Here is a 13,203-nt window from a genome sequence, read left to right on the forward strand (position 1 = left end):
TTTTCTCTCATGTCATCCCAATTGTGTATTATATCATGGCAAACGATATGTCGGGGTATGCATGTGAATAACGATATTACGTCTAGAGATATTAAAACGTAGTTCTCTGGTAGTCTCGTATTGTTTATGAAATCACAGAATTCAAAAGAGTTTTTAATATTGTAGGTGCTCTTAATTGAGTTTTGAATAATTCTGCCTATAAATTTGGACAAATTATACGACGTTGCTGTCATATTTGGAACCACTGGACGTAGAGGCAAGCCAGGTTTGTGTGCTTTCGGAAGACCGTATATACGTGGACAGATCGAGTTGTTTGCCGTTAGCATTTTCTGCGTTCTTGCATCAATGAGTTTAAGAGATGCGAGACGTTTTACAAAATTGTTGTTTGTTTTTTCGTATATCGCTGTTGGGTCTTTTGAAACTTTTTGGTATGTGTTTATATCACTCAAAAGTTGAATCATTTTGGATTTATAATCTTCTAATAACATGACCACTGTCTTGTTTCCTTTATCTGACCTGAGAATAGCTATTTCAGGTTTGTCCTTTAAAAAAGTTTGTGTTTTCTTTTGTGCTTTGTCACAGAACTTAATCAAGGAACTTTCATTACAAATGTTTTGGGAACGGTACATATAATTTTGAATGATATTCGCTAATCCGCTTCTGGTCGTATTCCGTATCTCTGTTTTCCTATTCGTGTCTAAAATCATCTCGATGTCAGCAATCAAATGAAAATATTGAACATTTGTGAGGTTTTTAATGGGAAGAGCGAATTTCGGTCCAAAACTGAGTAAAGTTGTCATTTCAGGAGGAAGTTGGATGTTAGTCGCATTGTGAACTGCGTTTTCGTTTTGTTTAGGATTGAAAACGGTTGGGTTCATTAGAACAGAGCACTATAAATCAAGGCAAGATGAGCGTTTTCTGCCGGGGAATCTAGCAGCGAATTCAACTCGATGATGTCAACTGAATATTAGAGCTACAGCGTGATTTGTTTCATCTGTTGTTTCATTGTTTCTCACATACCATTCATGATTGATTTTTTTTTAATTTTTAAATAATGCGGCTAGTAGCATCATCCGTCAAACAAAACACCAGAAACATAATGTATGAGCATGTGTTAATTCTTTGAATTATACAAACAGACCTAGATTATTTTGTTATTGCTCTGTTTGATGAATCTACGCCTCACCGTTTAGTGCAAAATGCATCGATCATGAATGATAAATGAAAAAAAATCATCTTAACCAGGAATCGAACTCGAGTCTATTGATTATCTCTCCGACCTTACCAATTGGAAAAATCGACAGTAGAAATAAGTCAAGCTGTAGCTCTATTATTCAGTTGGTTTATCGAGTCCAATTCACTGCAAGATTCCTTGGCAGAAAACGCTCATCGTGCCCTGATTAATGGTGCTTATATTGCCCCAAGGAGGTTCTCATTATGCCCCTACAGTGACTGGTTTTCAGCTTTCGGCAAATTTTTTTAAAATGCATTTTAACGTTTTTATCTACTTTTAAAAGTTTCATCAAATTAGGCAATAGACTTTTTGAGAGTCTGAATACGAAACAATGATGTAATTCACATATTACAGCTGTTCTCTATGGTTAAATAAGCGTTTTCTTTAAGGTGGCCATTATGCCCTTATCTCCCCTACTCGTTTCTGAATGAGTATTGCGATATCACTACTAATTTTTCCCCGCCAACACTGCAGCTTACCACAGTTTGAGTTGTATCGGTTCACAGAGTGATGATGTAAACATTTGTACCGTGCGTATCATTATCAGCTGTCATCAGCAATCATTGATCCATTGATTGCAAGTTGAACACAAAGCATGTGGAGTACCAAAACAAATCGTTTTTTGGTTCCGCGCGATACGGCAGAAATCTTCTGCTGATGGATCGTTCTAATCCGCGTAGAAAACCCTTTTCTGGAGGATCTGAACGGTGAGTTTTTACAATAACAAACAGTTGGATTAAAATTCTATTTAAATTTACAGTCCTCCCACCATTCTGGGCCATCCGTCGATCCAGAAAATCCATAGGAAGGGATGTATTTTACTGTGAAACTTTTTATGATGCAAGGTTCGATCGTAAGTTTCCATTTGCATCCATATAGTGCTACTGTAAAACGTAACTTCGGGTCAAAAATAGAGATGGTTGGAATTTCGATATGAAAAAATTAACAGAGAATACCATTAGCTGTTAGTCATTGAAGGAAGTTTGGTTCCTTTGAGTAATAGTTTGGAAATTTAACGCTATTCCAGAACAGATTCCAGTTAGAGCTGCCTCTTTCCACTTTTTTTTAATTATGAGGATTCAATAACTTTGTTTTTCAATTTTTTATCAAGACGCTAAAAAGCATTCAAAGTCGCGTGCAAGAAACAGGGACCAAGATTTAATACCCCGGCGGCAGGAACATAGACAATTTGTTTGTGCTCATCGTTCTTGTCGGGAAAAAAATGGCCCGTCGCAATTCAACTTTCCGATACCATAAAAACCAGACCATTGTTGTTACGCGGCCGGTAATCAGATTTACTTCTTGTGATACCAATTTTATTGCAAAGATTTTTTTCTCTCTCGTGAAAAGACTTGTGATTTTTTTCTTCTTTTTTTGAGCTGGGTTGTATCCATGCTTCGCTTACAGTTTCGACGATTTTATACACTGTTGTATGGTAGCTAAAAAGGAGTAGCTCGGGCCACGTGGTTGTTTCGAAACCAGACATATTTATTGCTTTTGGGTGTCTGCAATGTTGCTTTGTGCAGAACGAGCCAAAAGTCGGTGGCCGTTGAAATTGAGTGCTCCGAGAAAAGCTTTTGCAAAAAAAAACAACACCAGAACGCCAAAAAAAATCCCATAAAATTTACAAACAAAATGGCCAAACTGTGTACGAATCGCGTCGCATCAAACATGAAACGGTCCGGGGGAGCTCTCCGGCTAAAGTGGGCGGATTTGCTCGATTTTCTGCCACATTTTTGCCTTAATATCCTTGCCGGAGGGGGTCGAACTAAACTGACAGTACCTACCTAGTTTGCGTTTATAGACGAGTGGAAAATAAACCCTGTGTTTTGCCGGAGAGCGAGAATCGCGTGCAACCATTTTAAAACTGCACAAACAAATGAACTTTTATTTTACTAACGTGTGGGGTCAATGTATAAAAAAATATTACTGAAGTTAAAGCAATAAACGTAAAAATGCAAACACCGAGTGGTTCACTAACTTTTTTTCAAAAGGTGAGGTGCAGTAGGTTCCCGATTGATAAACTCGTTTGCAACTTTGATATTTGTTTTCCAAACCTAACCAAGCACCTCCCCAAAAAAAAAATGCTGTAATACTCTTCTGTGATTTGTTGTAATTTTTTGTAATCATAAATATCCGGAGGGCAACTGACTGTATTTTTTTCCCTAGACAAGAGGTGCAAGTGGGCCAATATTTCATCGATTTTGATTTTGCAATTCCAAACATCGGGCTGCGGCGTTGAAAATAAACAACCACCAATAGTTCAAAAGTCAATAAAAATTCAAATTTCGTATCGGCAAACCGGGATCGCGGCCGCGGCTTCTACCGATGCTGATGATGATGGGAAAACCCATTGAAAAGTCCTCGAGAGTGAAATTTCATTCCCGGACAAACTGCTGCTACTGCTTTAGGAATAGAGGAATCGAACGAAGAAAAAAAAAGAAACTGAGAATTTGAAGCGGCACTCGTGAAAATTTTGCGCTGTTTGGCCAAAGCATCATTGCATTGGCGAGGGGGTGGCAAGAAAAAAGAGTGGAGCAAAATATAGCAATACCTATTTCGGTTTCCATTCAATTTACCCTTCAACATTCGGGAAAGCAATCGAACTGCGACGGTTCGGGAAGGAAGGCAAAAAAAAAACTTTTCCTGAATTGCACACTGGGTTTCTTCGTGAAATGACTTTCTTGAACAAAGATATCACAAGCAACCAAAAGTACCATAAAACAGGTACGAAAAAGCTTACTCGGTCCCATCGTTGTTCGGTCTATTCAGCTCAAAATTTAGGTTCTTATTGATACTTTTAAGTTCCAAAACAGTTATGGAGACGCTTCTATTGTAAATGATTCAGCTTCCAGCGGCCTTTTATTTCAGCTTCCAAAAAATCATTTGATGCGCTATAAATTCTCCCAACTTAGATCTGTCTACCTTCTTACCAAATCACCTTCTCTGAATTTTTTACTATATTTGCTGGTACAGAATCGATCCCCTACCTTCATGGAGGCAATTGAAAACTCTTGAATCCCGTTTGAGTACTTCAAGGTACTTTTGTGCACTTTATGTGATTTAAGTCCCTTACAACGTACATATTAGTCACTTTTGCAACTTCCAAGTTCATCAATGAGTACATATAATTTATTTACGAGGAAATTAATTTTACCATTTTAAAATTTGTTACAATTTTGTTAGGTGTTTTAGTTACTATGCGTTGTACTGTATTTATGTTGTCGTCTTTGTTGTGAATGCTCTGGTTTGTTTATCCTATTGTGAAATGATTTTGCTGTTTTTGTATCTATTGTAATACTTGTAGTTGTACGTTACCGTTTGGATTGAAATTGTTGTATTAAACTTGTGCTTTTTGTATCACAATTTTGTAAAAAAAACTACTAAGTTACGAGGTTTCCAAAACTAATTTTTTTTGTCTAAATCGGCTGAGCCGTATTTAAGATTAAGCGTTTCAAACCTTCCAAAGCTGTTCGGGTCAATCGAGTCAATCATTTTTTTAGTAAGATTTTTTTTCAACCGGAAAATTTGGGATAGAGGTCTAAATTTCCATCGGCCCCGATTATATTTATACATTGACGGATAGGTTTATTCTTGATCGTTCTTAACATCAAAGAAACACTCAAATAGAGCAAAGCTGTTAGAAATTAAAAAAATAATTTAAAAATAAAATTGTTTCTCGGGATTTTTTCATTCGGAACCAACTTCAGATAACTTGGTAAAACATATATATCTACTAAATTTTGACATATTTGGAAACTAGAACAAATTATCTAAACAAGGAATCCCATATCATTTAAATAGGTTTACATTTGCGGCCAGGGGAACGCCAACAAACTATAGGTCAAATTTCCCCGAAACAGATATTTGGCGAACAGCTTTGGGGGGTTAAGTGAGGGGTGTCTAATTTCCATTTCAGATCCCGTAAGGAAGTTTTTTTTTATTTGGTTAATCAGGGAGTGTCCAAAGCAGTAATGATGCAGAACAAAAAAAATCATAAATTCATTGGCACTCCAGAAAAGTTTTTTCCGTTAGATGCGTTAGAATACATTTAAACATCCGTTAAACTTTCAAAAGTTTATTATTGACACTGTAGAGCAGAAAAAGATTTACGGGATCTTCCGAAAATTGTATAATTTGTTACGAAATCTCATGAAACCCCGTTTAAAAAAGCATTGCGATTATAAGTAGAAGGTAGTCGAAATTTTTGTCTTGATGTCAAATGACTTACGAATACATAAAACCTCAAGAACTGGTTATGTTTTGAAGAACAAAATTTGATCGAAAATCGGCATTTCGAGAGTTTACCGTTTTCCGTAAAAGTGACACAGTGAAAAAATCTAAATATTTTTTTTAATTATTTTTGTCATTTTTGTTATTTTTAAATTTTGGTGAAATTTGTTAATTTAATTTATTTGTAATTTTTATCATTCAGTTCATTTAATTCATTTTTGTCATTTTTGTCATTAACGTTTGTTTGGTGTGTTATTTTTTCCCGTTTGTCATTTTCTTGCAATCTATGATTTTTGTTTAAAACTGAATGTAATTTCTCATAGAAACTTTAACTTCTTTATTTTTAGGTTTTAATATTGTTCAAAGACTACCCTAGGGAACATAAACGGTGCTCTATAAGTATCGAAATGACGATTGGAGCAAGTTGGGATTAATTTCACATGCCAATTCTTAAACATTCTATAGAAAACAACCGATACCGAAAAAGTTATTTATGCAACAAGTTGCAAAAATTGAATTTATCACGAGAGGTCAAATTTCCGAACAAAGCTCGCCAAATTGTATTATCAACACATTAAGGACCGCGAAGAAATCGGGTCGGGAAACACCAAAATTACACATTCATTACCTCGAAAACCATTGGACCAATTTCTACAAATTCGGTATTTCTACAATTTTTGGGAGTAAAATTTTATGAAAGCTCAAAGTTGAAGTTTTAATTATGATGGGTACTGTAGGTGTACTTTAAAGTAACACTTTTTCCCTTTTTTACATTTAGAAAAAGTAAAAAAAAAGTTATCGTGGGTAAAACTTTCTGACTCGATCATCCGTCGGATTCGATTATCCGTTCCGAAACAAAATTTAAGGGAACGTAGAATCGAGTCTAACGTGTACCAAAATTCAAATATCGATTTTCCTGATTTCCCTCAGATGGTTTTAAAGGGTAAAAAAAATGATACTTCTAGCACTTTTAGGGCGTTTGAGCTTAGCTTTTGCAATTTTATTTATTCGCGCACATCCTTCATCTCATCCCTATATATGGTCGGTTTTTTAAATTTGATTATTTTACCAACCCTATCCTACATACAAGGCAAAATTAAGGGGCGGGGGGTACTCCCACGAGCCCTTTGGATTAAGCAAACCAGTAATAAATTAAGGAAAAATTGGTAAAAAACATTAAAATATTTTTGTAAATATAACAATGAAGAAGGCCAATTTATGATATTTCGTTGAACAGAATTTCGATTTGAAAGGTGTTTATGTACCATGGAGTTTATTTGTTTATTTGTTTATTGTTTTAAAAACCATCTGACATAGTTGTCTTAATGATAAACTAAAATTAATGTTACATGAATATATTGCACGAACGATGATGTTTCTAATTATTATTTCTCAATTCATTACTTAAATAAGATTCAATCCGTCGTTTAAAGGTTGTTGTACTTACATTGAAGTCAAAAAGCGTATAAAATCGTAGAAAGCTTATTTTTGCGGAACGTAAAGGGTCGTTACTACCATACCGGTTGCTTCTTGATTCTAGTGAAAGCCAGTCACGATTTCGCAGAGATCTTTCAGGGGCATTGTTACATCGAGAAAGAAGCCATGAACAATCGATTTCATTTCGTAAAACCTTCGCCACGAACAGTGACTGGCCGATGGCATGACGATCCGAGAGTGTGTGAAGTCCCAGTAAAGCACAACGCTGTGCATACGGTGGCAGGTTTAGAGGGTTCTCCCAAGGCAACTCCCGAAGAGCATATCGTACGAATCTTCTTTGAATTGCTTCAAAACGCGCAATCCACACAGCTTCAAATGGCCACCACACTAGGCTTGCAGATTCTAATGTTGAACGAACCAAACAGCAGTATAGAGCTCGCAGGCAGACAGGATCAGTGAATTCTTTGCTCAAACGTAAGATAAATCCCAGCATCCGGTTAGCTTTCTCGATAGTCGCAGAGTAGTGGTGCTTGAAAGTCATATGACTGTCTAGAATAACACCAAGGTCTTTAATTTGGTCTACACGATGCAATTGTTCGCCCAGAATATTATAATCGTGCACGAAAGGTTGTTTCCTGCGTCCAAATGTTATGATACAACACTTAGCAACACTCAAAACTAGAAGGTTGGCTGCACACCAGTTCACTACTGTATCGAGGTATTGTTGTAATTTATGGCAATCAGTAAGGCTGTTTATAGTCAGAAATATTTTCAGATCATCCGCATACAGGAGTACTCCACATCCAACAAGAAGCATGTTAATATCGTTGCAGAACAGCGTAAACAGTAATTGGCCCAAATTACTGCCTTGTGGTACCCCTGAAGTTGGAATGAAGTCGATTGATTCAGCGGAGCCGATTCTGACAGCTAAACGACGGTTGGTTAGGTAGCTCCTAATCCATACACACAGTCTTTCGGAAAATCCTAAATGTTGTAGTTTCTTGAGCAAAATTTCGTGATTCACTGAATCAAACGCGGCAGTAATGTCAGTATATATGGCATCAATTTGGTTGCCGCCATCGATATTGGATAAACAGAATGATGTGAAAACTGCAAGGTTTGAGGTTACTGATCTTTTGGGAAAAAACCCATGCTGGTTTTCAGAAATCCAACTCCGGCACGAAGAAAACATTACATCGTTGACGATCCTCTCCAAAACCTTTGAGCAGGCAGCTAGCGATGTGACACCTCGGTAATTACGCACATCCTGTTTGTCACCTTTTTTAAAGATAGGGCTCATGAATGATCTCTTCCAGATGGCAGGAAATTTTTGTTGTTCGAAGGACAGGTTGAATATGTGAGTGAGTGGCTTTACCAGTACGGCGCTACACCTTTTTAAAATGCACGAAGGTATGCCATCTTTACCGGCTGAGGTAGAAAACTTCAAATTATTGATAGCATCAATAACCATTTCTTCGGTAATAGCGAAGACGTCAAGGTCTAACACATCTCTGGGTAATAATGTTACCGCTGCATCGATTTCGTCTGTACTTAACGATTGTATCGGGAAAACACTGGAAAAGTGGTTGGCAAAGAGGTTACATTTCTCGGCGGAAGATTGGGCGGTTCTGTCTTTTAAATGAAGCACCGCAGGTAGACCAGACTCCTTCCTTTTGGTGTTAACGAACTTCCAGAACGCTTTGGGATTACGGCGAAGGTTAGATTGTGTGCGATCTAAATAGCGACGATAGCAAAGGCGATTGTAGATCCGATATCTTCTGGTAGCATCATTCAATTTTGTTTTTAAAAACGGGCAGCGGGATCTACTAAACAGTCGTAGCCATTTCGATCGAATATGTTTTAGCTGTTTTAGGCGATTATTTGTCCAAGGAGGTCTGAGAGGAGGTCTTACCAGTGGTACAGAATTATCGAAGACTTCACTCATAATGGAGCAGAATGTACTCACAGCCATATCTACATCAGCACATCTTTGAAGATTCGTCCAGTCAATCTCGGATAACGCTCGGTTCAATACCTCAAAATCAGCACGACGGAAGTCACGAGCGGATGCGTCGAAGTCCTCAATAAAAGCTACAGGATTCGGGAACGAAATATCGAATTCAACCGGAGGATGATGCACGTCTATGGGGACAACAACTTCATTGGCCTCGATGATGGTGCTGATCAAGATGGACTCATCGGTGAAGACTAAATCCAGCGTTCGATTGTGAAGGTCCCGTACACCATTACGTTGATGCATTCCATTCAAAATAGTTCCATCCACTAAAGAGGCACTTGCCCTACTTATCACCGATGAAGGATCGATCAACAAGTTGTTGCCTTGACCAGGGATCCACAATAATTGAGGTTGGTTAAAATCACCAAGGAAAATTACACCAGATGAAGGATGTTTCAATCTAGCTTCGGATAGAGCATTCACATGAAGATCTAGAATGGAGATATCCTGGCTTTTTTTCGGGTGGAATATACGCTAGTCCGATTAAAAACGAATGATGTGCATAGGACACTTTCACCCACAAGTTTTCGATGCTACTGGTATTCCCAATTGTAACGATGGATGAGCTAAGTTTTCTCGAAATAGCCACGAGAACTCCTCCACCCCGACTGCGCATGCTGTTGGAAATACTTCTGTCGCAACGAAACACAGCGTAATCTGAACAAAAAAGTTGACTTGAAGGTACCGAAGAATCAAGCCAGGTTTCAGTAAAGGTGTAGATATCGTAACTTAGCTCCGATGTTGAGATGAAACATTCGGAGATTTTTGATTTCATCCCACGAACATTTTGATAATACAGGCGCATACCGTACGGGTCAGTATAATGTGTTGAACACGCAATAGTACGATGATTTAGGGGACGGTTTCTGGAAGGCGAGGGGCTATCACTGAACGCATTGGGAGTTGAAAACGGGTACTTGCCTGATCGCACAGGCTGGAGAGCCCCGTTGCCTTCTTCGAACACAGGGCCGGGACGACTGCTGACGCTGGCTGGAATCTGCGCGACTGTGACGAAGGGCTCGGGGGTCTCCATTGTGCTCAATTCGTTGCGTCCCGGAGAACCAGACAGCAAATCAGTAGTTCGTCTATCAGTTGCGCGATGATGGAGTTCATTCGTTGTTGAATTTCCACTGGATCTTTCATTCAGTCGACGATCAAAAAGGAGGGGTCTGCAAGTTGGAAGGCAGTCACTGAACGAATCAAAAGATGAGCTAGGATACTTGCCTGTTCGTGCAGGCTGGAGAACTCCTTCGCCACAGACGAACTCAGGGCCGGGACGACTGTTGACGCTGGCTGGAAACAGCGCGACTGAGTCGAAGGGCTCAGGAGTCTCCGTAATTCCTAATTCGTTGCGTCCCGGTGTTGAGGTCCCAGATGTTGGTAGACAAGTAGAGGCGGTGGAAGTAGCGGGCCGAGCGTGTTGATAGCGTTCGCGGGATCTGTAGCTGGGTGAAACTTTATCACACAAGGAAAAAGTTCTCGAAGAAAAAGAAGAATACTTGCCTGGATGTGCAGGCTGGAGAACCTCATCGCCACAATCGAACTCAGGGCTGGGACGGCTGATGACGCTGGCTGGAAACTGCGCGACTGAGACGAAGGGTTCTGAGGTCTCCGTAATGCCTAGCTCGTTGCGTCCCAGTGGAGAATCCCAAGAAGCAGTGGTTGCCAGAATCGGTGGAACGTCACAAAACAATCTGAAGATAACTGTCTCATCATCGTCAAAAGCAGAGGTGGGAGTCAGATGATTCCCACGATCATCCAAAAATCTTGAAAAGTCTACTTCAAAAACACCGGTGCGGTTTTGGGCCGAACAGCGCCGCTTAAAATCGGAGTAATGGCTTCTCCAGCTGGTACAGGAGTCAACGGCCGGCGGTAGTTTTTTGGCTGGTCTACAAATTCACGAAACAGAATCCCCGAGGGCCAGGTCGTAGGACTCAAAGCAGCTTCTTTGTAAACTGGATCCAGTCCAATTTTGAATGAAATATACTTTCTGTTCGATCCATCTACGCCTTTGGGAAGCAATCGTTTCATGTCAATGGGCACGGTACAATCCAAGCAGCGTGTAACAATTTTTTCAACGTCCTCATTGGTAATTTGGGGCTGAAGACCAGCTAAATACAGCCAGAACTTGGGAGTCGGTGGTGGGGGAACGATAAACGGGACTGACAGATCACTAAGATCAACAGTCTTTGTCCCAGTCATCGTTGAGGAGACCAGCGATAGCCCATCATTACCGCGTCGACGCTTCATGTACGGTGACGGAAATGTTTGTGGTGTTCCATTCAGTGGTGGAAAAGAGTATGACGTTGTTGGTGGATTTTGCTTCAAAGCCATATCGTCGACTTTTTTGGACAACAAGTCGAGCTGGTGCGCAAGCTTATCGAGGACATTGCTATTTGGTGGAGGATTATCATCCATCGAAGAGAGATCATCGATGTAGCTGCGAATGCTTCGTCCATTGAGCTCTGCACGACAGGGGGTACAAATGAAAATCACCTTACCCTGTGTGAACAGTTCTCTGTTCAATCGAATGTTGAATCCACAACATTGTTGGCTTATGTGGAAAAAATTGCCACAAAAACCACACCCAAGAGGCTCTAAATCGTTTATGGCCAATTGACACTCCCCACACTGCTTCTTTTCCTTCATATTGGCCATAATGTCGTTAAAAAAAAAATAATATTCGAACAAATTCCAAAACTTTTTTCGCCAAACTTAGCTGCTATCAACAACCATACAACTTCGCATAGAAAAACCTGGCCGAATAGTTCAACGTTTGGAATACCGCGCAAAGCAAAGCACAACAAAAATAAACCGAAAAACACAAAGTGTCGCGACACACACGGTTGATTTCAGTGGAAGTTTTCTTATCGGAAAAACGTTCACCGGGTAAAACTCCACTTTGAACTAGTTCGCGGGTGAAAGATCTTGAATTGTAACGGCACAGGAATATGAACCGAACAGAATTACGACGAAAAATAGCGGAAACAAAATTGAGCTCTGTAAGTACTACTTTTTCACGTCTTGACACTTGTAGCAACTTTTCTGGTATTCGATATTGTTGAACGGTATTTTGGCACTTGATTTGTTCTTCGACGTTTGATCAACTCATAACGATATGAGTAATACTGTAATATGAGTGCCCCAAATGACCCGACATTTGAAAAAGTTGTGCACTGCAGGCTTAAATAGATCCTAGGCCTAGTACAAGGTCTCATGCCAAATTTGGGCTTTAAAAAGCATCCACTGTAGAACAAGCGGAAAGGACCAAATGGCACAATAGCAGTTTTTGAAGCCGAATTTTACAATTTTTTGCTTTTACTGTTGCTGAAGCATCAGCATACAGATAAAGATTTAATTTATCATTATTGTAAATGCAAAAAATAACTTAAATTATCAAAAACTAGAATCATTTTATTTATTTATAAATGTGTGTATATTTTTGAATCAATTGAAACTGTACTGAGCTTAGACTAACTGGAAAATCAAAGTCTATTATTAGCTTAGCTTAGCTTGATTAACTACTCACATCCACCTTGAACCGTAAAACTCGAAATGCATGGTTGTAGAAAATTTATGAATTGCTTGTTCCAAAAACATATAATAACAATCACTTCGAGTTCCACGATCGCTGGCGTGGCTCAGTAGAACAAGTTCCACATCGCCAATGGTTGCTACTCCGTGATTGACCGAGGCCACCAATTTTGTTCAGAGGTCAAATGAATGGTGCTTGGGATTAGCAGCTCATTCACACTGCACAAAACTGATGCTCTCTCTTTTAATGTCAATAACAGCGCCGGCCACGTCCTAGTAGTCAATCCCCTTTATTCTGCGCCGCGCGTGAGGTGACGATAGTCGAGTCGAGTCGGAGTCGCGTGAGTCTTGTCACCTTATTCCCGAAACCGATGTGACAGAGCATACGATTTGTCACTCACGGTGACTACTAGATTAGGATAATAACTCAAAAAGTTAATTCTAAAAGACGTTTCTCACCTAAAGTGACTACTGGAATCGGGTGACTCAACTATCGTCACCTCACGCGCGGCGCAGAATAAGGGGGAATGAATAGATTGGAAGAAGGAGAAAAGGATAGAAGCTCTATTTTGTGCTTTAGGACCGAGGTTACCTCTGCATCCTAGCAAAACAATTTTGGTTGGGAGAGGGGTTTAAGGAATTGATTGGGAGACACTTTTGACTAGTGTTACGATGAACCACAAAAATTATTTTCCGAACTTGTATTAGTTCATAAAAAGGCAAGAGTATGTTAAGTTTAACAGCGACA

General features: G+C 39.4%; 1 protein-coding gene across 1 annotated transcript; it reads right to left on the minus strand.

Moving 5' to 3' along the window:
• Nucleotides 1-7,924: 7,924 nt before the first annotated feature.
• On the minus strand, nt 7,925-9,537 carry LOC129743095 (uncharacterized). The gene is made up of 3 exons (XM_055735047.1): nt 9,443-9,537; nt 8,100-9,372; nt 7,925-8,014 (listed from the first exon to the last, which is right to left on the minus strand). The coding sequence occupies exons 1-3, from the start codon at nt 9,535-9,537 to the stop codon at nt 7,925-7,927; spliced, it is 1,458 nt and encodes a 485-aa protein (XP_055591022.1).
• Nucleotides 9,538-13,203: the final 3,666 nt, after the last annotated feature.

The sequence above is a fragment of the Uranotaenia lowii genome, chromosome 2 (genome assembly GCF_029784155.1).
Source record: "Uranotaenia lowii strain MFRU-FL chromosome 2, ASM2978415v1, whole genome shotgun sequence".
Classification (NCBI taxonomy): Eukaryota; Metazoa; Arthropoda; class Insecta; order Diptera; family Culicidae; genus Uranotaenia; species Uranotaenia lowii.

What these genes read in the sequence shown, in the direction of transcription:
- LOC129743095 (XM_055735047.1), bottom strand. Translation starts at nt 9,537, where the DNA reads ATGCGCAGTCGGGGTGGAGGAGTTCTCGTGGCTATTTCGAGAAAACTT. An exon ending in ACCAGTAGCATCGAAAACTT is followed by an intron (nt 9,373 to 9,442) that starts GTGGGTGAAAGT and finishes CCCGAAAAAAAG; the next exon opens with CCAGGATATCTCCATTCTAG. An exon ending in TGGAGAGGATCGTCAACGAT is followed by an intron (nt 8,015 to 8,099) that starts GTAATGTTTTCT and finishes CAAACCTTGCAG; the next exon opens with TTTTCACATCATTCTGTTTA.